At 34.5% G+C, this 27,411-nt stretch overlaps 1 protein-coding gene across 1 annotated transcript; it reads left to right on the top strand.

The window, feature by feature from the left end:
• Positions 1–6,944: 6,944 nt before the first annotated feature.
• Positions 6,945–26,797, top strand: LOC129945275 (ATP-dependent DNA helicase PIF3-like). The gene is made up of 2 exons (XM_056054933.1): positions 6,945–7,791; positions 26,643–26,797. The coding sequence occupies exons 1-2, from the start codon at positions 6,945–6,947 to the stop codon at positions 26,795–26,797; spliced, it is 1,002 nt and encodes a 333-aa protein (XP_055910908.1).
• The last annotated feature ends 614 nt before the right edge of the window (positions 26,798–27,411 follow it).

The raw sequence follows: 27,411 nt of genomic DNA on the forward strand, positions 1-27,411 counted from the left end.
TTATTTCACAGAAAACATTGTTTTCGATATTCTGTATTTTTTTTATAAAATCCAACAGTCTGTTTTTCATAAAAAAATTAAAATCTATAAGAAATTACAAATCGCAAATTTGGTTAAAATTGTTGTTTGGTTCTTGATATCTCTTAAATTAATTTCATTCATCCAACTTGTAAAAATTTAAGAAATGTTACTAAAATTGGTAACAATTTGTTTTCGACTAAAACTCTATTCAACAAAACTAGATTTTAAAACTAAACTATTTCTTTATATGAAAAATATTGTTGGTAATTTTAAAATTGGTAAGAATAATTCAACTGACAACTATTTTAACCCAACACGAAAACCTATAAACTTTTAAGCAAGACAAATCAACAGACGGGGTGGGAAGGTATCGGTGTGGGTCGCATTCCAGCCTCTTTTTTAAGTGAAATTGTACTCAAGAGTACATAAAGCAGGTTATTAATAAAAGATCTTCAGTTGTGGATTTAAAATATCACCTATATATATCATATTTCTCAAGTGAAAAATTAAATATTAATAGCGTATGTAAATACGTCTCCAAGTTAGTTTTTTTGTTCGATTCTGATTGAATATAAAACTATGGCAGCAGCAGCACCTTCTAACATTCACCAACACATTAGTGCACCAACAATCAACGCCAATATCACCAACAGCGGTGAGTTGTTCTCAATGGAAGAACTTAATTCTCTCGTAATGGAAATGATTACGAAACTAAGTACATGTAAAACCAAAAATGATCAATTTTATGCTATCGCTCAGTTAGCTACTAAATTTTTGTATCAAAATGCTATATAAAGATAAGTTACTAAATATAATTACATGGAATGCCAGGGGTGTCCGAAGTAAATATATAGAACTTTTAAACTTCTTAAATTCAAAAAAGGTAGATATTGCGTTAATTACAGAGACGTGGTTAGACCTAAATGTTAAAATATCAACTCCCGGTTTCTATTGCTATCGTGTTGATAGAACAGATGAAAGAAGTGGGGGTGTTGCAATATAAGTACGAAAATCAATTCAACATTCTGTTTTATTACCTTTACGTACCTTTTGTATAGAAAATATTGGAATTCAACTTAGATTAGGCAACGGTAGAACTATTGATGTAATTTGTGCATACTTTCGGGGAGGATCTTCATCCCCAATAAAGACAACAACAACACATACAATCTGATTTAAGAAAGCTCTTAATAAAAAACAAAAACTATATTTTTGGTGGTGATTTAAACTGCAGACACAGAAATTGGGGTTGTATAAGAGCTAATTCTTGGGGCAACATACTGTCGGATCTAACAAATTTATTTCCTTTTTCCATATTGTTTCCACCAGGTCCTACTTATATACCAGTTGGTCAAAGAGGAAGTCCTTCAGTGTTAGACCTTTTTGTCACTAACACTGTTGACACTGTGTCTCAGCCTATAGTTTTTGACGAACTTCCTTCGGATCATAACCCTGTGCTGTTACAAGTTCTTCGTCCTTCCCAAGTAATAGAAAAATATTATTTTGATTTTAAAAATACCAACTGGTCAATTTTCAAATCAGATTTAAAACTTAAACTGAGAAATATGCCTACGGAAATAGACAATGTTAGAACCAAAGAAGGTGTTGACTCACTTGTTTCAGATTTCTCTGATCAAATTCTTAACTCAATAGATTTTTCTGTGCCGAAGCTACCTAGAAAGCATCACATTAGTAACATTCCTGATTATATTCTAGAATATATTCGTGTCAGAAATGGCATTAAAAGACAGTGGCAACGATATCGTTTGCAAGTACATCGCCATCAGTTGAAGTATTTTAATAAACTCATGAGGTCCTTTACACTGATAGTGAAAAGTCAAATGCTTTCGCTGTAGAATTCAGAAAAAACTATGAGGTATCCCAACAGCTTAGTGACCTAGATACTATAAGTTTGGGAGACGCAGCCTTTTATAGAATTTTATCTTCTATAACAGAAACACCCCAAGATGAATACGTATCTGTTGATGATGTTTCCGCCATAATAAAAGAGTTGCAAGTAAGGAAAACCGATGGACTTGATAATATAAAAAATGTATACCTCAAAAATTTACCCAAGTCAGGAATAAAGTATCTAACGTTTATTATCAACGCCTGTTTGAAGAATCAATACTTTCCTAAGACCTGGAAAATAGCGAAGGTCATAACAATATTGAAAACTGGTAAAGACAGGGAAAATCCTAGTAGCTATAGACCAATCAGTCTTCTTAGTAGTTTGAGTAAAGTGTTCGAAAAAGTAATAAAAAAAAAACTCAACTTAATAATTGAAGAAAAACATATTTTTCCAGACCAACAGTTTGGATTTAGGAGCCACCACAGTACTTCACATCAAGTCCTTAGGATTTGTAACATTATCAAAAATAATCGTTCTGAAGGAAGATCTACAGGTATGGTCCTGTTAGATATTGAAAAAGCTTTCGATTCTGTTTGGCATAATGCTCTTATTTACAAATTAGAAACATTCGCGATTCCAAGTTTTCTCATAAAAACAATTCAAAGTTTTATATCAGGAAGATGTTTTCAAGTGTACGTTAATAAATGTAAATCCGTGTTAGTTAATATTCAGTATGGTGTCCCTCAAGGTTCAGTTCTTGGTCCTGTCTTATATAATGTGTACACGTCTGATTTTCCACAGCTACCTTATTGTGATTCAGGGATTTATGCAGATGACACCTGCATACTCTCTTCGCATGAGTTTGGTCTCAATATTGAGACCAATCTTCAAAATGCACTTCATATTTTAATGAGATATTATCACAAATGGAAAATTAAATTAAATGCTGGAAAGATAAAATCAATCTTTTTCACGAGAAAAAGAAAGCGATTATTTCTTTCCAGTAATGAGCTGGAAGTCAATGGTGCTACTATAAAATGGGAGTCCAATGTGCAATATCTAGGAATAAACCTTGACAAGCGGCTTATCTTTAAAGAACATATCAGTAAAATAATTAAAAAAGTTAATATTGCAATTAAAATGTTGTACCCGCTTATAAATAGAAAATCGCATTTAAGTGCTGAAAATAAGATAATTATATTTACAAAAGGTTGTGTTTCAAGCAATGTTGTTGTATGGATGTCAAGTGTGGGGCAATTGCGCAATCTCCCATATTAAAAAACTCCAAGTGTGTCAAAACAAAATTCTAAAAATGATGCTTAATCTACCCTGGCATTATTCAACTAATGATCTTCATAATCAAACAGGTGTTGAATTGATTTGCACAAGAATTCGAAAATTAACTGATAATTTCTTAATGAACTGTGATATTTCTGACAACCCTTTGGTAGTGCAATTAAACACTTAAAAATGTATTTATTTATTTTTTTTATTTATTACTTACTATTTATTGTTTATTATTTATTATTTATTATTTGTTATTTATTATTTATTATTGATTTTTTTTTTATTTTTTATTTGTTATATGTTATTTATTATTTTGTATATGTTATTCATTAATTTATATTTACTGAGCTTATTTATTTTTATTTATTTATTACTTACTATTTATGGTTATTTATTTATTATTTGTTATTTATTATTTGTTATTTATTATTTACTATTTATTATTTATTATTTATTATGTGTTATTTATTATTTTTTTTTATTTTATATTATTAAGTTAGTACTCTGTGTAAACTGAGCGGTAGCAAACCAAATAATATTTTAAAGAAAGAAATAAAATATCTAATATCTATCTAATATCTAATAAAACTATGGAGTCAAATGTTCAAATAGGTTTTGACAAATTCAATATAAGGTGCGAAAGTGTAACCTTAATTCCATTATACTCATATGTAGCTCCCTATTAGATTCAAATTAGCTTGCCTTATGAAACGTGAAGATAGTAAATTTTTCAGACGATAAAGCCTTTTGAAATAACGAATGTATATCCATGTAATTCCTCTTAATTGAACTTGATCATATTGAATTTACTTATAAATTTTCCACTAAATAAAATTATTGAATATTAGACACAATACATATTTATAATTTCATATAATAATATCAATATAAACCAACTTGTACATCACGTAGTTTATGAAACTCTATAATTTTGTACATAGTATAGAAATTCCAACTTTGTAATCTAATTATATTTTGCATTATATGAAAATTTATATATGTATAAGCTTTATTTAGTTTCTAAATAACTAAACAATACAATATGCTGTCCTTAGATAGTTCAGATATAATATCTATAATAGATAAATTTATATATGACTAAATTTCAAAGTTTTGAAACATAGATATGCAAATTTAAATACATTGTCAAGTATATAGATAAATATGTACCTAAGCATATGCACAGCACAGCACATGTGATATAATTTCAATTATCAATTTGTCGCTAATTTACCATCAGGACCATTTGGGCAATGAGTCTCTCTTTATATGACATATAGATGGAGTTTATAATATAGAAGATTTCAACTAAAATATCGTTCATGGAAACACTTTGAATATATTAAAATTTGTTTTGCATTTGAAAAAGATATAATTTATTTATATTGAGTGTTTTTTTATCTGCATACAGAGAGAGTTTTGAAAGTTGAGAATGTCAAAATGCGGTGAAATGTTTATTTTGCAATGCATCATTTTTGTAACACCAGAAAAACATTTCTAACTCTTTATTTTATTTCTCATAACACTTCATCCATTTTATAGTGTTTAGTAATGAAGGACAATCCTCAAGCCAATGAAAAATTGACTGTTTGCTGTGGTTTACCAACTGGCGGCATGATCGGTCCTCATTTCTTTCTAAATAATTATCTCAATTTTTTTTTGTGTGGGGCTATGTTAAGTCATTCAATTATGTCGAAAAACCAGCAACTCTTGAAGTCAGATTTATTTATTTAAAGGGTTTATAAACTTGCATTACTTTTTTTCAAATTGATTAAATGTTTCAGCAGCTCCATTCAGGAACAACATATTCGTTGGAAAATGCCTAACACATTTTAGATCTGACGGCTTTTAGCTATCAATTTGACTATAACTTTAAATTTGTTCATTTCATTGTCATTAATCAAAAATCATCTTATCTGATTCTACCCCTGCATCTTCAAAAATTTAAACTTCCTTTAAAAACTTTGATTTATTGCTTCTTCCAAAATCGTCACAGCCGTTTTTCGTTTTAAATTAACTTTATACAAATATCTTAATATACATAATTCTTCTGTGAGTGTTTATGTCACTGAACTTCTCTTAAACGACTGGACCGATTTTGATGAAATTTTTTGTGTGTGTTCAAGGGGATCTGAGAATGGTTTAGATTCACAATTTTGTCCGCTGGACAATGTTTTTTTAATTAATTTTTATTTTATTAGTAGTTGTTGATTTTATCGAAAGTGAGAGATTACGATACATACAATTTAATCAAGCAAAACTTCGTGCTGAGGAGTACGTGACGCCGTAATCGGCAACGTAGATGCAACGAATGACATTAACAATATTGGTACCGCATATATTCTCCCATCATCATACACTGGTAGCCCGTCATATGCAGGAATATATTCAAGATGCCATGACTTACGTACGTGCATACGGCCGATCTTTTTATCACATTTACGTGTAATCCAAACTGGGATGAAATCAAAAGTTTACTGTTGCCAGGTCAAACATCGATGCACCGTCATGATGTCGCTGCACGTGTCTTTAAACAAAAATTAAAATCTAATTATTTCAGCAGAAATTCCAGATCCGAATGTTGATCCAGAATTGTTTAACATTGTTACTACAAATATGATCCATGGTCCATGTGGCACTCTAAACATGATGTCGCCATGTATGGATAATGGAAAATGTATAAAACGTTTTCCAAAACCATGTGAAACTGATACTATCACCAATATGGACGGTTATCCATCTGATCGACGTAGAGACGTAGACAATGGTGGTCAATCATATGAATTGCGTCTGTCAAATGGTGTGAGAGTATATATTGATAATCGCTGGGTAGTTCCATATTCGCCATTGCTGTGCAAAACCTACAAAGCGCACATAAACGTTGAACTATGCAGTTCGGTGAAGTCTATCAAATACATTTGTAAGTATGTTCAAAAGGGTAGTGATAAAGCTATATTTGCTGTTCAAAATGTTAACGACAATGACGAAATAACACGTTATCAAATGAGTCGATACATAAGTAGCAACGAAGCTATTTGGTGCATTTTTACTTTTCCTATACATGAAAGGGATCCTGCTGTTATACATTTGGCTGTGCATCTTGAAAACGGACAGCGTGTTTACTTTACAGAAGAAACTGCACTATAACAGGCTTTGACGGCTCCAAAAACAACTCTTACTCAATTTTTTAACCTTTGTAGTCGACAAGATGCTGTTGGTCAATTCGCAAGGACGTTGATGTACACTGATGTTCCTAAATTTTTTACATGGAATAAACAATCAAAGAATTGGGAACCGCTGAAACGAGGCATTCAGTACCAGGATTCGCTGATATATTTATGACAAAAACTTTAGGTCGATTATATACGGTTCATCCTGAGCAACGCGTATGTTTTTTTTAGCGTTTATTACTGGTTAACGCCCCTGGACCGACGTCCTTCTAATATTTGCGAAAAGTCAATGGTACTTCATACGACTCTTTCATCGATGCGTGTCGTGAGTTACAACTATTGGAGAATGATAACCATTGGGATCTCACACTTGCAGATGCATCACTGAGCTCATCTACACACCAAATTCGTCAATTATTTTCAATAATATTGACAACGTGTTTTCCGTCTGATGCATCTGCTCTGTGGAACAAATATAAAGACTAAGAATATAAAGTGAGGATATTTTGCATCGGACTAGACTAACTAATCAAAATTTTAATATTGAATTCTCCGCCGAAATATACAACGAGTCATTAATAATGATTAAGGATATTTGTATTCTTATTTCAAACATGCCGCTCATCCATTTTGGAATGCCAGCGCCGAATCGTCCAGCAGTAGACAGCATCAACAGCGATGCTCAACGTGAACACCAGTTCGATAAGACTTCTTTGGCTACTTTTGTTGCGGAAAATGAACAATTGCTTACTGCTGAACAACGAAATGTATATGATCAAATTAACGTTTCAACTGCCGCACAACAAGGTGCATTCTTTTTTTTAGACGCTCCAGGTGGAACTGGTAAAACATTTCTTATCGCACTGATACTTGCGCGGATTCGATCTCAAAATCATATTGCATTGGCCATTGGTTCATCAGGCATTGCAGCAACGTTACTTGATGGTGGACGGACTGCGCATTCAGCACTTAAATTACCTTTGAACGTTCATACAAATCCCGAAGCAATGTGTAACATAAAAAAGCATTCAGTCATGCCTGAAGTTTTGAGAAAATGTAAAATTATTATCTGGGATGAATGTACAATGGCCCACAAGCATTCGCTTGAAGCTCTCGACAGGTCCCTGAAAGATATCAAAAATAATGCTCGGCTTGTCGGTGGTGCTCTACTGCTGCTGTCTGGTGATTTCAGACAAACATTACCAGTCATTCCACGCGCGACATATACAGACGAAATAAACGCATGTTTGAAAGAATCTTATCTATGGCCAAGTGTCACTAAATTATGCCTTACTATTAATATGCGCGTTCGACTTCAAAATGATCCATTAGCGTCAAGATTCTCTGAACAATTGTTAGACATTGGCAACGGTAAAATTCAATTGTATGAAGATACACAATATGTTCGACTTCCAGAGAATTTTTGCAACATGGTGGCTACCAAAGATGAGTTAATAACAAGTATCTTACCAGATTTAAGACATAATTATACTAATCATGAATGGCTGCGAGAGCGAGCTATTTTAGCCACAAAAAATTTAGATGTTGACGCCATCAATTTTAAAATACAACAGTCATTGCCTGGTGATGAAATTACATTTAAATCGATTGACACTGTTGTTGATCCTGACGAAGTTGTCAACTATCCTGTAGAGTTTCTAAATTCACTAGATTAACCTGGAATGCCACCACATAATTTGCGACTGAAAATTAGCTCACCTATTAGTTGTAAAAAAAATCATGGGCAACATTCTTGAAGCCACTATTTTGAGTGGAAAATTTCAAGCTGAAGTTGTACTTTTACCACGGATCCCAATGATTCCTTCAGATTCGCCTATACCATTTAAACGTTTTAAATTTTCAATCCGCTTGGCATATGCTATGACTATAAATAAGTCACTAAGGCCAAACAATGACAATTTGTGGCTTAGATTTAGAAGTTTTTTCTCACGGCCAATTATAAGTTGCGTATTCCAGAGTTGGAAAACCATCGAATTTATTTATTTATACACCTCAGGGCATTACGATAAATTAAGTTTTTGTTAATAAAAAAATTTATTTTTTAAATAAAATAGTTTGAGTGTAAGCTTTTTTACCTTTAATTAAAACAAGTTGAAGATTTCATTACACATACTCACACGCTATCGATTAGTATAATTGTAATACATTAACATGTAATGACGTTAGATATTGTCATAACATTTAAATAATAATTTTCATCAAAATGGTCCAGAATGTTTTAGCTTATTAAAAAAAAGTTTGAAATTTTCAAATTAAAGACGTGTAGACAGGACAACGTCTGTCGGGTCCGCTAGTGTACGTATATAATATTTTTTAATTTTTTGTTTTATTATTATAATGGTTTTCTTTTGGCCGATCGGTGAATAACTAAGTCGATGAACATTATAATACATAAGTACAAAAAGCACGACACGCCACGTACCAATTATTCACTGCACACTTTAAATATTGCCTCACCGCAAACGCACCTATTATTGACTCATGAGTCATGACTATATTTAATTTCTCAAATCCTGCGTTTTGAATTACACTCCCCCCCATACCTACCTTAACCCGCTGTGTTCTTTATTTTAAACAAAAATATCTCAATAACCTGAAGTGATAGATTTGACGTAATTTTGGATTTGGACTTGAATAAAGCTCATCAAAATCCATCAGAAAAGTGCAATTTGATTGCAAGGTACAAAACCATTCTACATGTTACATAGAAGTATCAACATCACCCATCGAATTAGAATATAAAAAAAAGTACTCATACGCCACAGATACCCTTTTGAAACCATTTACACATTCGTTATATTGAATGTAAAGATACCCTCATAATGTTTTTTTTTTCTCAAAAACTCTTCAATAAGCTTGACTTGAGAAAACACAAAAGGTTAATTAATTTACGATGAGTTTCTCGCGTGGCCACCAAAGGTAAAATTTATTTGATTTCTATATTAAAAATATGGAAAAATAAAATTAAACTTTTTCAACACCTTGAATATTTCTTCTCTTTTTGTTTCGCAATTAAGTTCTTCAAATTTATCTTGTTGTTAATTTCATTTCATACTCTTATAAACCTTTATTATTTCAGCAAAGTGTTTTAATTATAAAATGATATATTTTTGCTTATTTTTATGGACTTCAAAAGGAAATGAAACATCAAAAGTCTGTGCGATAAGAACGCATGAATGCGTATGGAAAGTTTAACCCTTTTCGTTAATATGGCGCGAGTTTGGTTGCCGCCATTATGCGACCATAAACGGAGTGTATATGTTTTGTATACACAAAAGTTAACAGAAGCAGCAATCAAATTGATTTTATTGGTAATCAAAAGGACTTGTAAAATGGAAGAAGAAAGGAGTAAATATAAAAATAAAACTTCATATACCTACGCGTACAATATCCTTTCCGAAGAATGGTAAAGGATATTATAATAAAAGTCGGTTTTGCGTGCACATAATCGATTTTTTTTCTGTCAAGGATTATTGTAAAAGTACATATGAACATATATACGGAATGTATTTTGTGGGTTGAGGGTAAAGTAAAACGATGGTATGTAAATTTATATTGAAGGATTACTTGGTGCTTAGTTAGAATTGCGTGCTAACATGAGAAAACGCTATTCAAAATGTTAACAAAAAAGCAACAGCTATTCTGCTGTAGGTTCAGTTATAGTTTAATATTTATAAATACATAGTTCAGTCAACCGTTTATTGTTCGAAGCAAACTTTCGTGTGAAGGTTTTTTTTTTAACTTTAAGGATGCGTTGAATTGTGTTTTGAAGGTGAACATTACGCTTGGAAAGGGAGTGTATTGACGGGTACTTGTAATCCCACACAAGGTATCTGAGAATATATAACATAGTCCGATAGAAGCACTAAGAAGGTAATATTATTATTTGTCATATGAGGTAAAAACTTTCCAATTGAATTTAGAATTCTGGTGTACCGCAAGGTAGTCTTTTAGGGTCTTTTCTGTTTCTTCTTTTTTTAAATGATCTTCCCTTGTTATTAACTTTTCATAGGAAGTTATTTTAAGGGGTCCGATTTGTCGAATTAAAAATTTTGACATTTCTCGACGTTTCAAGGTCCCTAACATCGAAATAAAATTTTTTTAAAAAGATGTTTGTACGTCCGTATGTTCGGGACTTTTTTTTCGTCCCATAGCTCAAGGACCAGAAGAGATATCGACTTCAAATAGATTTTGTTATACAGATAATAATGCAGAAATATGCAGAAAGGGCTCTCAAAAAAATTGCGTGGGCGTTTTTTTTATCATAGCAGTTTAAGAAAAGGTGAACATTTTGGTTAACCCTAAATATCTCACGAACCAATGACGATCGAGACTTTATTTTATTTTTAAGAATCCAATTAACGTTTTTACTTTTTAAATCAAAAAACTGAAGAAAAAATTGTCAAATTGACAGTTTTTTTTAGACTCAAATATCTTTTCAAAAACTCAAGATTATGGCTTCAAACATATTTATCGCTTCCAACTAAGTTTATCTTAAAAGAAATATTATTTTCAACATTAAGATAAATTTTGATAAAAATCAAATTTACCGTTTTCGTACAAAAAATAAAAACCTAAAAAAAAAATTAATTAAAGTTGTCAAAAATTGTTGTCAATATTCAGTTAAATTTTTAGAAAAATATAATTGACAGATCTTTTCAAAAAATAAAAACCTAACTAAAAAAACAATACTAAAAACTTTTTGAAAATTTACTTTCGACTCAAAAAGCTTTTCAAAAATTAAAAATATTGTCTTCAAACCTTTTTTATTTCACAGAAAACATTGTTTCCGATATTCAGTAGTTTTTTTATAAAAATCTAACAGCCCGTTTTTTCATAAAAAAATAAATCTACAAAACATAGTACGAAAATTTGGTAAAAATTGATGTTAGGTTCTTGATATCTCTCAAATTAATTTATCCAATTTGTAAACATTTAAGAAATTCTACTTAAATTGGTAAAAATGCGTTTTCGACATAAAACCTTTTTAACAAAACTAGATTCTCCAACTAAACTATTCCTTTATATGTAAAATATTGTTGGTAATTTTACAAATTTTAAGAATACTTTAATTGACAACTTTTTTACCTTAACACGAAAACCTACAAACTTTTAAGCCAGACAAATCGACAGACGGGATGGGAAGTTATCAGTATGGGTCGCATCCCAGCCTCTTTTTTTTTTAAGTTTGAACCATGTTTTTAAGGCTGTACCCAAACAGGTACAATGGAAGGTATGGATTAAAATATTTAATTATCCTGCAATTTGTTGAAAAATTCTCTTTCGATGCAAAGAGCTATGGCGTATAAATCACAGGTCCATCTGACTTGCATGTGGTATACTCTGCACCTAAGAGGCTTTTCAATTTTGTGTGGAAAATGGTGTTCTCCACTATAGGTCACGCTGGAAGCGATAGAGCGTTTTGATGTTGTCGGTTAGCGTATTGGTAATGCCAAGCAGTATTTCTTTGGAAAGGAAGCAAATCATCTTCGGAATCACCTGCGACTTTACACAGTTTCCAAGCATTCACCAAAGTAGAACTCAGCTTTGAAGTACAAAGCTGCCACCACCATTTTTTGCCTCTAATTTTTATTTTATTAGCATTGACCGATTGGTCATGCAAGTCAACAATACCCATTCCCTTATTGTAATTAGCAATAAGATTTGGTTGTTGAATATATACTTTTTTCTCTCAGCCGATGACCACCGCTTGACAAAATGTATTGGCTGAATTGTGTCCAAATTTTTACTCATGGTGACAACATTGTTTTCATTCCACTTGACGAAAAACACTTTATTGTTGGCATCGTAAATGTGTTCAAAGTGCCCACGTTTTTCTTTTTAGAACTGTTTTTATCGGTAGCTCTGAATCCCTAGACTCTCAATAACCGCAAAAACTCATGAGACGTAAAAAAGTTATCGAAGTAAATTACATGATCAGCTTCTTCTTGAGCTTCTAATAGCTCAAGTACAACACTAGATCCCAGTGGCTTGTTACTTATTTCTGGTTTCACATGTTTTGCACCACAATACGTGTCAAAGCTATACAGGTAGCCACAACTACTTGTAAGCATCCAATTTTTGAATCCAAAACGACAAGGCTTACCTCTAATAAACTGCTTCGAGGAGTGGTGACCAAAATACCTTATCATGGCTTCATCAATGGATAACTTTTTTCCGCAAAATTAATATTTTTTTTATTTCAAAAAACCGATTTCACGACATGTTTTTGGCTACTAATGCCGTTCTCGTATCTTCATTTAATTTCCAATACATGGATTCTCTTGGCATTGAGATTTTGAGGTCTTAGAGGCGTAAAGACCACTCTGATCCAAAATTAGTTCCATGACATCATTATCGAAAAGAGTTTCAAAAATATGCACTGGAGATTTGTTTTCCAAAACAACTTTCATATTTTTCGTCTTTAGCTCAAAAAAGTTGGAATAGTACATTGCCATGTCGACACAACTTTCGGACCATAGTGGATAAGTTTGGGATTCCCTATGTATGGAGGCCCAGACAATGGAACTTCGTCCTCACTCTCAAAATCGTCATCTCTAATGAACATTTCAACATTACCTGGAATATCATTTGAAATATGATTACTGTCCAAACTTTCCATGTCTATGTCTTCTTGGTGTTGAAATCTGCATCTGGGAGTATAATTGCAATGACAAATACTGCATTTAAGGCAATTGGAAGATTTTCGAACCTTCTTCCATAAAATGCAGCTGTTGAAAGTAAGGCTGTGGTTCAACCGAAAACTTGTTCGATTTTCTGTACCCAAACAGGTACAGTGAGAGTATATGGGTTAAGGTAAGTAGGGGGGTGTGTAATTCCAAACGCATAATTTGAGAAATTGTTAGACTGTTCCACCTGTGGATTCTGTCAGAAAATGTTGCCCTTCATCAGCCCGTTTATTTCCATCAATGCCACCTGGAACCCAAATAATTTTGAGATTGGATAGTTCGTCCCGACATTGTTGGATCAGTTTATTGGATGTTGTGGCCGAATTGATAGCAATAATAGCCGCCTTGCTGGTGGTTCAGATATCCCTGTTTCTATTTTGGTTTAAGTTTGATTTGAGTATTTTGCATCCTTTTAAGATTGCTAATAACTCCGCTTGAAATATATTGGAACAATCAGGTAGCCGGAAAGACTTTCAGAAATTTAAAGACTCAGAGAAGATTCCCGAACAAACTCTTCACACTCCATCTTTGACCCGTCAGTAAAGATATAGTGGTATTGAAGTCTTTTTTAACTACTTCATTCTCCTAATCCTTTTTAGCAGGAAATATGACTTAAAAAGAGGCTGGGATGCGACCCACACTGATAACTTCCCATCCCGTCTGTCGATTTGTCTTGCTTAAAAGTTTGTCTATATGTACTCGTATCAATTTTTACCAAATTTGCGTACTATTTTTTGTAGATTTTATTTTTTATGAAAAAACGGACTGTTGATTTTTATATAAAAATTACTGAATATCGAAAACAATATTTTCTGTGAAATAAAATAAGTTTCAAATCAATATTTTTAAGTTTTGAAAAGCTATTTGAGTCGAAAGTAAGTTGAAATTTTTACGAAGTCTTAGTATTGTTTTTTTTAGAGTTTTATTTTTTGTAAAAAACTGTCAATTCGATTTTTTTCAAACTTTAACTGAATGTTGACAACAAGATTTTCTGAAAGATAAAAGTAAATTAAAGCCAATATCTCGAAGTTTTGAAAAGATATTTGAGTCGAAAATCAATTTTTATCAACTTTTATACATTTTTTGTAAAAATATTTGAGTCGAAAATCAATTTTTACCAACTTTTATACATTTTTTGTAAAAAAACTGTCAATTCGATTTTTCTCAACATTTTTCAAAATGTTGTAAACAATATTTCTTATAACATAAAATAAGCTTGAAGCCTAAATTTCAAGTTTTTGAAAAGATATTTGTTTCGATATTCAATTTTTACGAACTTTGAGTAATGTTTTTTTTTTAGATTTTTATTTTTTATAAAAAAACTGTCAATTAGATTTTTCTCAAAATTTTATCAGATGCCAAAAACATTATTCTTTGTTGCACAAAATTGTTTTAGAGATGAAATCATATTTCAGTCGTAAAATTTTGGAGGTGACAAATTTTTTTTTCAGTTTTATTGATTTAAAAAAAAAAACGTTATATTGATTTTTTTCAAAAATATACCTTTCTGCCTTATTATCTGTATAACAAAATTTATTTGAAGTCGATATCTCTTCTGGTTCTTGAGCTATGGACAACGAAAAAAACGTCGCGAACGTACGGACGTACGGACGTACGGACGTACAAACGTACGTACACACGCACGCACAGAAACTTTTTAAAAATCTTTTATTTCGACTCTAGGGACCTTGAAACGTCGAGAAATGTCAAAATTTTCAATTTGACAAATCGGACCCATTACAATAACTTCCTATGGGAAGTTAAAAAACTTTACTGAGGTTAAAGGCAGGGTTGCGTCGTTGGTTGGTTTCCGTCGTAAAAAATATCCGCTATGTGATGGTTTCAGATAACACCTTGGGGCAACACTTGATGCCAAACAAGCAGGATTCCGCGTTGCATCCTCCTCTATTGATCATATCAACACCCTGTGGATCATTATTGAACAGAACTAATACACCTGCTGTTCATCGACTTCGAGAAGGCCTTTGAAAGCGTTAAAGGGAGTATATCTGGTTAGCTTAACGTAGGAAAGGTATCCCAGAAAAGCTTATTACTATTATTAAAGCAACATATGATGGATCCAAGTATCACTTTCTGCACGATGGTAGGTTTTCAGATGATTTTGAAATCCGAAGCGGAGTCAGACAAGGCTGTATTCTGTCGCCAATATTGTTTTTGTTGGTGATAAGCGATGAACGATGCGCACAGCTTTGTCAGGTAGCTGAGGGATGGACTTTGACATCCTATTTAAAGCACGATGCTTGCTTACTCTCTCATAAGATCATGGATCTCCATCAAACGACAACAAGTGTGGAGAGAAAAGCGGAAGTTGTGGGGCTGAACATTAATTTCGAGAAAACAAAAATGATCTGCCTCGGAACCCAACCATCCTCTCAAATAAATATTTTTTCGCAACCGACGGAAAAAAATATTTCCTCGCAACCGGTGGAAAAAGTGAAGAGCTTTCAATACCTTGGAAGCATCGTTTCTATGGAAGGCGGAACCGAACAAGACGTAATCTGCCGCATCGGAAAAGCAAAAGTAGTGTTCGGTATGTTGTCGAAAATTTGGAGGAATAACTATCAGGTTAAGACCAAAACTGTTTCGCACAAATGTCGAATATGTGGTTCTTTATGGATGCAGCATTGGAAGGTTACTTCAGCCATTACAAGCAAGTTGCAAACTTTCATCAACAGATGTCTTCGTAACCTCCTAAGGATTTTTCGGCCTAACCATTTATCAAAGGAGGTCCTTCATAGAAGGACAGGTCAGGAACCTGTAGACTCTACAATACGAAGGTGTTAGTGGCAATGGAGTGGACATACGCTTCGAAAAGGTTATGAGACTGCATTGCAGGCCAAACAATGCAGTGGAATCTGCTCACGCAAGAAGGAAGAAGAGCTGGACGACGGGAAAGTACAAGGCGCAGGACAGTCGAGGCGGAACCAGTGTCACTAGGCAAAAGTTGGAGGGGCTGAAACACATCTCCGGAAACCGTACAAGATGGCACGTAGGCGTCGTAGAGGCCCTATGTTCCTTAAGGGGTTCCCAACGGACTTAACAGGTCTGATGACCTGTATTGCATTTCAAAAACATACAAATAATAATCTTAAAGATTTTTTGAATTTTTGAAAACACCACTGAAAATTAACTCAAATTTTTTTTTTTTCAAAATCATGTCATCAATAAATGTATGTTTATCAAAGCTTATAAATTTTGAGAATTTCCTCAAACTAAGTAAGGCACGAAAACAGAATTAGCCTTTTAGTTATTCAGTCAATATGCCGACCTAGTAAAGGCAATTTCAAGAATGTGTTCTATGGCGTATGAGTACTTTTTTAAAATCAATTTCCTAACTTCGTTTAAGTTGACACATGTGTGCCTTAAGTTCATATACCAAATGAATAATTACTATTTAAGGTCCTAGATCGAGAAAAAAGTCCTTATAAACCAATGAATAATTAATTAAAAGTCATCATTTTTGAATAATTAAGAAAATATCCTTTTCCAAATGAAAACATCATCAAAACACCCCTAGTCTCATTAAGTTTTGTGATACCAATTCCAATATCAAAAAAATGTTCCAGCACCCTTGAAAGATGTACATATGTAAATGTTTAGGTTCATAAAAAAAAAGTGCTACATGTGTGGTTATGCATTTGAATATATATTTATAGAAGGTACTTTTGGATGTCCTTCCTCGAAGAACTGATGTACCAAATAAAATGAAAAGTAACTCTGAACTCTCTGGAACGTCGTCGTTTCATGAACTGAATTATTGTGTAGTACCTTTATCATTTTATGCAAGAGCTTACTTTTGCTGCTGTTACTGCTACTGCTGCCGGTCCTGAAGCTTCTATAAGGAAAAGCAGAGGAAATTGTATACCCTTTTTTTTTAGTTCTTATATGTTCTTTATGTCTGATATGCTCTAATGCGGTATATTTACACATCAGGGTCGGGCATATAGCCTCGTTGATTTATTGGAACCTCCATAGAAGGTCGTTGTTGTTGTTAGTGAAAAAAAAGAAAACAAAAAAGTTAGAAATGAAAAGCGTGGGTGCAACCAAAATGGCAAAATCGTTACCCTAGGTTTCTGCAAAAATTCAAGAAGGTTATTGTATTTTTTTTTCGTATAGAGAACATGTTTACAGGGTATTGTGGAAATAAACTTTTATGAAGTTAATAAACTAAGGAGATAGATAGTGAAATCTGTTTTTCAAGGGAATCGGAACTATTTATAACTTCGATGTAGTGGGGGACGAATTTTTACAGAAACATTGCATAATTTCCCAATAAGTACCAAGTTAAGTTTTGACAGGAGCTGTCTTTTGATAAATCCTTCAAGAGAATCTCTAGGCTCTTTAATAAGTCCGTGCTGTTTGGCACACAGCTGCATGGTTTCTCAATTTCTACTACAATTCAACAATATTTGAAAATTATTTTTAAGTCAATAGAATACAGTTAAAAAGATGAAGATAAAAAGATGGCGAACTCCGTTTCGCCACCAGATGGCTTCGTTTTTTGTGACATTTCGTTTGGGGATTAAAAGATGAAGAAGAATTATTTTTTTTGTTTAAATTTGAAAAGGAAAAAATTGATTTCCTTTCTCAACAGTAATTAATTCATTTCGATTACAAAAATGAAGTGTTGAACTTCTCTAAGTAAAAACATGAAAGTGAATCCAAAGTAAGTACTAAATCGAAGTGTTATACTTGTCCGCAAATTATCCGTTTCATTGAAGTGCTCTTTGGTAAAGCAAATTTTTTGTTTTTTGGTCCGACGTTATATCAAACAAAGGGCAACGTATAGCTGTCCATGTGAAAAACAATGATTTTCCAAATTTAACCCGCAAACACTAAGCGTTTGGCCTTGCGACTTGTTAATTGTCATTGCGAACGCAAGGCAAACCGGAATTTTTAATTGGTTGAAGTCAAACGGAAGATCAGTCGGAATCATTGGTATTCGAGGAATACATACATTTTCACCTTCGTATTTTCCGTTAATAATGGTTGTCTGAATCAAATTCAGCGTAAGTCTTACTAATTGAGAGTCTACAAATCGGCAAAAGTCGTTGGTAAGAGTAATTAATCTAGTTGACGCATCAACTGGCACTTTTCCATTTCCAACAGTTATCAATAGTTTGGAAAATTGTGCAGCACTTTGATCATTTTAAAGTTGAACTCTCATATTAGTGGTTAGCAATAATGCTTTTACGTTATTCCAGAAAAGTGATGTCTTCAGGCAAGCTTTTAATACATCTGCAGGCGTTCCACGGGGAATTATTGGCAACGTCTGTCTGAAATGGCTTGCTAACAATATCATCAAGCCGCCAAAGATGTTGTTACTTCGTTGAAGAACTTTCAGTGTGAAGTTAATGGCTGAAAGACAAACACAGTTCAGCTTCGGCTTCGCCTGACGTTTACGAGTTCAGCCATAGGAATCCAATGCATGCTATCACAATGGATCTTTGACCTCACGTTCCGTTTGACTATCGTAAGGAAAAGAACGTAATGTGACTCATATCTAAAGCTCTAGTCCAATTATCTGAAAATTTGCTTTGTCTGACAGCTCAACAGCTGTAAGCAAATGTCAACAAACAAAATATTTTTGGTATTTGGATGAATGAAATAATAGAAATGTCATTCAAAGCAACCTCGAAGCAAGGCCCCCGTAACGCAGACGAAGCCGAAGCTGAAGTGTGTTTGTGATTCAGCCATAAGTGCTTCAAGTGATTTCTTATGTGCCATTATGCACTCATCCCAAACAATGAGCTTGCATTGCATCAACAATTTTCCTATTGCACTGGATTGGGAAATATGGCATGTTGGAGTACCACTTGTGTTTAAATTGTGTGTGCAACTTAAGCGCAGAATGTGCAGTACGACCACCATCTAGAAGAGTTGCCTCAATTTCAGATGTTGCTAACGCCAAAGCTATGTCACATCATGATCGAATAGTGGCCAAAATCATGAAATGACAAATGTTTTCCCTGTTCCAGGTTCGTCCAGGAAGAATAGACCAGCAGTATTATTGTCCACCGCTTGCATTAATGTTTCGTATTGTTTTTGCTGTTCATTCAGCAACGGCACATTATTTCGAACGAATTCCTGCAATGCATCAACATTGTATTGCAGCGGGCCTTGAAACGTCAACAAATTTTAAATTCCACAAATTGGAATTTTAACAATAGCTTTCTATGGAAAACTAAATGGAGTACTTTTCTGTTGAAATTTTTCCCGAATTTTGTCTACTATTAACCTAATGGAGCCCGAGACCTTTCCATCAAAAACCGTCTACATCGGTTCGTGCGTTCAGGTATATTAAAATAATAGATCATTTTGATGTACTTTAAAAAGCATTCTAAATATAGAAGTAGAGTTTCTGCTAAAAAAAGTAGTGAGGGCCTTTTTTTAAATTTGTTCGGGCAATTGGACAAAAGTACTGAAAGTTAACGAAAAAAAACTTCAAGTTGAGTCAACTTCAACTTTTGAATTTATTTTTATTCACCCAATTTGACGCTTTCAACTTTCGATTTAAAACTCTTAAGTTAATCAACCTGTTACCCTAAAGTAACTTAAAATTAATGAAAAATTAAGATTAAACTCTAAAACTTATATTTATTTACAAGGTATTGAAGAAGATCGTTTTTTCCATAGTTATCCAAGTTGCCTTGCAAATCATCTTTAAAGCTTAACGATAACATTTTTATTATTTTTCCACAATCTATTTCGATTATCTGTTTATACATTGTGCAACGTCTAAGCAAATGTCATACTAGGTACAGCTGTGGACAACTAATTAGAAACATTACTTGCTTCTCATTTCCACATTCACTTTATCAAGTGTGACTAGAATAGCGGTATCCAAAACGGTGTAATGCAAGCGTTATTAGATAATTGTTTGAAAAAGCATCATTTGTGGATAAGTCTTTGCAAAGTACACAATAAATTCAAGGTAGAGTGTAAAAAGTGTTCGTTCCAACTGGTCAACTAATTAGAAACAGTTAAATTACATTTGATTTGGGTGAAATAAAAATAATCTTTTTATTTTGCATTGGTAAGTAGAAAATTCTGAATTGTCTGCAAACGTTTTTAATGAATAAGTTTTAAATTTTGGAGGTTATTGCAACGGGAAAATTAAATTGCTGTGATCCTCCTACAAGGATAGCGATTCTTGAGCTTTGGAAGCTTAAAATGCCCTATAGACCAATTGCTTCTCAAATGAACTGTTCTGTAAAGAAAGGTTTCAATGCAATTAAGCATTTTCAAAACTTCGGGACTGCTGAAAATGTAGATCGATCAATTAGTAGGCTGGCCAAAAAAGACCCAAAAATAAGCTCCACAGAGATACGACGCCAACTCTCGGTTGCATCCGATGTCCCGATAGGGATACGCACAATCAGAAGAAGATTGGTAGAAGTTGGGTTGCATGGTCGTGTTTCTCGGAAGAAACCATTAGTAACCTCAAGCAAACGTAGTCTTAGAATAGAGTTCGCAAGATCACACGACAACTGGACAACAAACGAATGGAAGTACATAGTGTGGAGTGACGAAACTAAATTAAATAGGATCGGCTAAGATGGTGCACGTTATGTCCGAAGGCCAAAAGGAACAGCGTTCCACCCTAAATATGTGCTCCCAATAATTAAGCATGGAGGTGGCTCGCTTAACGTTTAGGGTTGTTTCTCGTGGTGTGGAGTTGGCCCAATTTATCGAATCGAATGAACGCTGACAGCCGTTAAATACATTGACATTCTTAAGAAACGATTAGTTGATTGGGGCGATGAAAACATGCCAGTGATATGGAAGTTTCAACAAGACAACGACCCCAAACACACTGCTGGAATTACGAAACAGTTCTTTAGAGACCAATCGATAACCGTTCTGGAATGGGCATCATCAAGTGCAGACCCAAATCCGATAGAGCATCTTGGGGCAGATGTTAAAAGAGCTGCTGCTCTCAAAAATAACTCCAACAATGATGTTCTTTTGAAGATATTAAAGATAATAATAAGCTGGAAGGCTGTACCCATAGAGCAGTGCAAGCGGCTTATTTTATCAATGGAACCAAGATATCGGGAAGTTTTAGAGCAAAAACGTTTTTCAACAAAGTATTAAAGATAAATATAAGGTAAATGATATTATAAAGTTATAAATTTTATAATAAGATATGATTGTTCCCTTTGTTTCTAATTAGTTGTCCACCAATAAACGCTGTGTTTTTCCCAGAAACTGCCATATGAAATAAATGTCATGTTTGGGAAACATTGTTTTAAGTTTAAAAATTATATTTAGAAAGAAAAATATTTTTGCCCAAAAAAAATACAGATACTGCTTTAAAATTGAATTCAATTTGTGTTTCTAATTAGTTGTCCACCGCTGTATGTGAAAGGCTTCGTCGCAAAGAAGAAGTATTGTTTAATAAATGTTCACTAGCAACATTCAAATTTAAAATTTAGCTGCTTCAAAGAGCCAAAATAAACGCACGGCCGAAAACCTTTTACAGGGTCCGGCAAAAAGATCTCAAATATTTTAAAAGGCAATGACAAATAAATAAACAATATAACAGAACAATTTTATTGAATTTTTTAAATTAAATATTATGCCATTTTACATTAAATAAAATAATTACTTATTTATAAACATTATATTCGTTAAATATTGTCCTCTATTATTAATACATTTACGAAGCTTTTCCCGGAAGTTTTCCATTGCACGTCGAGTCATTTGTAGTGTAATGGCTGCTACTTCCTGAGTAATTGCCTCCTTAAGTGCTTCCAAAGATGTTGGGCGATGAGTCTAGACTTGGGCCTTTAAATGCCTCAAAGAAAAAAATCATAAGGTGATAAATTGGGGGACCTTGGTGACCAGGTAATGTCTCCTCGTAAAGAAAGAAGATAAACTGGTAACATCTCTCTCAAAACTTTAAATGAACGCCGTGAAGTTTGCGCTGTGGCTCATCTTGTTGGAACCAGACTTCTTTGTGATTTCTAGCAAAGGTTAAAGGTAGGTCTCAATCATGTGACAGTAGTGGTTCGCATTAACTGTAACTTTTTGCCCATTTTCTTAGAAAAAATACGGACCTAACATACCAAATTCAGCAACAGCACACCAAACTGTCACATAAGGGCTGTGAAGAGGTCGTTGATAAATTTCTTGAGGGTTTTCTGTTGCCCAGTATCGGAAATTATCACGCATTGGCTATACACATCGGTAATCAGACCGATTTTAACGTATGGTGTGGCAGTATGGTGGACTGCTTTAGAGAAAGGTATAAACAGGGATAAGTTAAATAAAGTCCAACGTTCAGCCTGCCTATGTATAAGCGGATCACTTCGCAAGACCCCGTCTGCGGCACTGGACACCTAACCTACCTTACACCTCTTGACATATTTAGCAAACAAATAGCTGCAAGCTCTGCTATTCGCCTCAAAACTTCGTCGCAGTGGACTCACAACAACATTGGCCACTTATAGTAATTCTAAGGTATTTAGAATCAATTCCAAAGCACACAGACTAAACCATCCCACCTACACCATTTTCAGATTTCTAAACCTCCCAGATATTTTTGATTTAGGACATTCCTGGAAGATGAGTCAATCCATTTCTATACAGATGGGTCAAAAACAAAAGAAGGGGTTGGTGGAGGTGTGTACTCTGAACGACTGAAACTAAGTCTCTCATTCCGCCTTCCCAATCATTGTAGCGTGTTCCAGGCGGAACTTTTGGCGATTAAGGAAGTCTTGTCTTGGCTCAAAGAAAACGTGATATCAGCATCTGATATCCGTATTTTCGCTGACAGCCAGGCCGCTATCAAATCTCTGGACTCTGTCTCTACAAACTCTATAACAGTCCATAACTGCCGATCATCTCTAATGGAGATGGCGCAAGAGGAACGGTACAGTACAGCCCATCCTACCACGTTTGGCAAGTACTGGCATACCAATCGCTACTTGTAAACTGTTGCTAATGCAAGACGCTGCGAGGAGGGCAGGCACCAGGTGGAACAACATTACCACGTGTCAAGCCACAAAAAACATCTGGCCAACACTGGATTTAAAACGTTCAAGGTGCTTGCTCTCTCTAAGCAGATTGCATATAAGCTCGATAATAGGTGTCATAACCGGACATTGTCTAATAGGAAAGCACGCCACGAGACTAGGCGTATTCTCAAATGACTCTTGCAGAAGCTGTATGGACGAGGAAGAGGAAGAAACGGTTCTTCATCTTCTCTGCACATGCCCTGCTCTAGCTCGAAAACGCAAGAATTACCTAGGAGAATTCTTCTTTAACGATCTAAACGATCTAAATCATATCGGTATAATCAGCCTCTCACGTTTCGTAAGGGACTCAAGCTGGTTCCATTGACCTAAGGAGGAAGGCTTAAGATTCATGTGGTATCACAATGGGCCATTAAACTGGCCTAAGTGTGTCCATTTCTATCTTGGACAGCCACTATAACCTAACCTATGTACATAACTTTGATCAACTGATACGACACATTCAAAAAAGTCTCTTTAAAAAAAACGAAAAAGAATATTGGACTTTAAATACACCCTTGTGGAACGTCTTCTATTTTGTATGTTAATTTGACGTATCTTCCTTATGTCACATTATAAACATGTCCATTTTTTTGCATATGTCTACTAGGCTAATGAACAATTATGCCAACAAAATATCAGATCAACAACAATTCTTAAATTGAGGTTCTATCAGCAAATATTAGCTTTTTTTTTATTCTGGATGACAAACGGACCTATAAAACTGGAATAATGGAGAATTTTAAGTCACTAGGACTTACTTCAATAATCTGTTTTATTTTTCAAATCTCCCAAAGCATTAAGTTGAGATTCTTCGACTGCAGTGATATTGTACGCTTGCAAAGTCTGGAACGTCTGGACTAAAATCTTGAGAGAGTTACAAGGTTTTTGTAGGTTGTTGTCTATATCACATTCTAAATATTCGTTGGAATTAAACATAATCAAACCATGAATTATGGTGCAGGACAAATCAATAGCTCTAAGAAAACGTAGATAACGATGGATCAAACACTGAAAAAAACTAGACTATGACATTAATTTGCAAGCCTTTGGCTGGAATGCCCAGGTCGCATCACAGCGAGTCGTAATATCATGAACACCGTCAGAATCAACTGTACTAGCAGAAGCAGATGCTCAGAGAAACACTTAGCCGCTGTAAGAATATCATGCTGCAGACCATGGAAGGATGTAGAAAATATGTCGGAGTCCTCCCAGGGTTTCATGACTCTCAGGACGTGATAAGAACTTGGTGTGGTGGTGGAGTTTTTGGTGATAACGAGTTCTTGGTCAAAATATACAACTATTCCATACTCGTGTTATGTACAGTCCACTTAAACGCTATTCCCTTATTGCAAATGGCAGCATTCAATCTGTTTTTTTTTCTTGTAGTCCTAAAAAAGTAAATGTTCATTAAGCTGTATGCAGCTAGAACACAGTTTTGCGACTTGAAGATCAATTAATGGACTGTAGATATTTTCTATGGTATTTTCTAACAGGAATTAGACAAATTGTCAGCTTTCAGAATTCCTGAAACACACTGTTATCCTTTGGTGTTCAATATTTTTTCCCATAATGACACAAACAGACCTACCACATCAGACAAGTCGCTGATGTGGAAGCTTAGGCAATTTCTACATCTCTGTCTCAATACGTCCGCTGTCGGTCGCCAGTATCAGTAGAGTTTCAAAAGATACTCTCGTACAGAAATTATTTGCGGTCGTTGTTGGGGATGGGTATGGGGATGATGCGGCCTGCAAAACAGCGACCGAGAAACAAACATAGAACGAGGACGTTACTTGATGAGACTTTATTTCTGTGAACGTGTTCATTCTATTACTCATTACTTGATTTTATGGACACCATGCTCTTAATTAACGTACGAAGCGCAGCCAATCATTCTTTTTTTGTTCCTCATATAGAATAAAACTGTATACAGAGTAAGAGGATATAGACCGACATCAAAACAATACCGGGGTTTTTATAAGACATATGAGACTATAAGGTATCGTAAAAGCAAAAATGATGGTTTTTCTGTTTCCATTTTATATAAGATATAACCATCAAGCTCTCTGCTTCTGTCTATATAGCAATAGTTGAGTTCCTTTTAGATACTTTTCATTGAGGAGAGTTCCTTTGGTTTTTTCACGTTATGTGGTAGAAGGCTCTTATGGCCTCTTCTTTATACCTATGGTATGTATATTACGTCGATTTGAATTGGAATGCAAATAGACCTGTTGTAGCCGTAATATGAAATAAGATGAGGTAATAAATCGAGATTGGTTTAATAGTGAAAGATAGCCGAGTAATGTATGGAGTCAAGGAAAAGTATTGATTTAGGTTTCATATACCTACGTACCTTGGGCAAGTCATTTGAAATTTATAGGACTTATAATATGTTTGAAAAAAAAGAATTACCACTTTGTTTCTTTGAAAAAATAAAAATGCAAAGGTTTTTCATGCAATTTAGTCTGAAAGCAGTTATATTTTTAGATATAACAGCAAGGAAGGCCTTAATTAAGAGAAAAAGGGCAAACACAAAAAAACAATTAATTTATCTCGTACAGCTCCTTCTATAGGAATTATATAACCCACATCTCAAAATCGGACCATTAACTTCAATTACAAGGGACAGAAAGCTGAATTGGTATTTAAATGTAAGGCAACTTAGGTCAAGAGAATTTCTAGCAGCGATCCTGAATGTGACACGTTAATAGCACTTTAAGTTTAGGTACATGTGTTTAATAGTATGTCAAAGAATTTGACAGGTATTTCCACTTTTTTAAAGGACTATTCTTGGACAAAAGTAATATTAGCATCTTTTGAATGATCTGGAATACATTTGTATTCAATACCATCTTCGGAAATCCGGTCTATTATATGAACGCTTTCAAAAATGAGAAATGAGAGACAAAAAGAAAATTAGGCATTCCTGAATTTCAAATATCATTAAGCCGCGTTTTTTTATTACAATACCCGTGACTTGTTGGAAAATCAATCAATTGTGTAGAATGATTTTAGACGAATAACAAAAACAATGTCTGCACTATGAATACTACCGATTAAAGGTCAAGTAGACTCCTACTAGATATCTGAGCGTCGAAATTTTTGAGTTGTAGAAGCTGAGTAAGGTCAATGATTCTCGGAAATTATTTCTCCAGAAGAGTCCTGAAACCAAAGGTCGCTCACCCCTCCCCTTCCCAATCCTTACCCCCTTCTACGTCTATTATGCTGGCTGATGGCTCTTTTTATCCCCTGAGTGTATAGTGTATCACTTTCTGTCAATACCTAGTTTAATTCCGGGGACGCTTATGGCTTAATTGCTGTTCGTCTCTCCTTGTTCAAAACATATCCTTAACTTCAACTTCCCAATTAAGCTGGATCTAAGGTGTTATACGACCCGTGCCGATGACCAGCCAAGCTGAGGGCCCAATTTCTAAAAATAGATCAGTCATTAACGGAGTATCCGGATACCAGGCGAACTCCGGATTAGCTAGCCTTATCTGTATAAGCGAATCTCTGCACGCCTGCTCGTGGGAACTAAATGAACAACATAAAACAAAAGCAAAGCGTCAAACCGGTACCGGTACTCCAGCTACACCAGGTGGCAGTTCGGCGGCAACGTCGCCATCGGCTGCCGTTACTCCTGTGCTTAACACCGGAGAAGGGCTTGTGCCAAGTCACAGTTTCATTGGCGAAAACGCTACCTCTGGTCAGTAGTGGAAAGTTCGTGAATAATGATCTTTCCACTACCAAAAAGAATAAACCTCTCGAGTATGCTACTAGGAGCTCATATAAACAACGGCGTTATGCGATGAGGATTCTAAAATCCCCTGGTTCAACATTGGGGGATGGAAGTAATCCCATCCTTAGCAAGAGGCAGGAGTGGGCTAAATATATTCTTGACAAAACAAACGACTCGACGTTTTTAAAAAGCCCAAAGTGCAGAGCACCAGCACTCAAAACATGGCTAGAGTACCTCTTACTAGACCTTTTAGTGAATTACTTAAAGAGCCAACAGGATCATAGTTGCGGTCATTGATAGGAGCAATATTGATGGCACGATTACCTCTGACTGTTGGCAAAAGGTGAAAGTGGGGCTCTCGGCTGGTTTTCTCAAATTCATGATAGAGCATCCGGGTCTACCGCCTGTAAAAAATGATGGGGGCTGGAATCAAGGTCATGTCAAACTCATCGCTTATAACGATCAGAGGAAAGAAACATCATGTCCAGGTGACATGAGTTAAATGATCAAGATCAGCAACCCGGTCCTCCCTTGTCACGACTGGAAGATCACGAAACTGGAGGAGCCAAAGGGTCTTTATCGAAGTGCG

This window comes from Eupeodes corollae, chromosome 2, assembly GCF_945859685.1.
Source record: "Eupeodes corollae chromosome 2, idEupCoro1.1, whole genome shotgun sequence".
In the NCBI taxonomy this organism is placed as follows: Eukaryota; Metazoa; Arthropoda; class Insecta; order Diptera; family Syrphidae; genus Eupeodes; species Eupeodes corollae.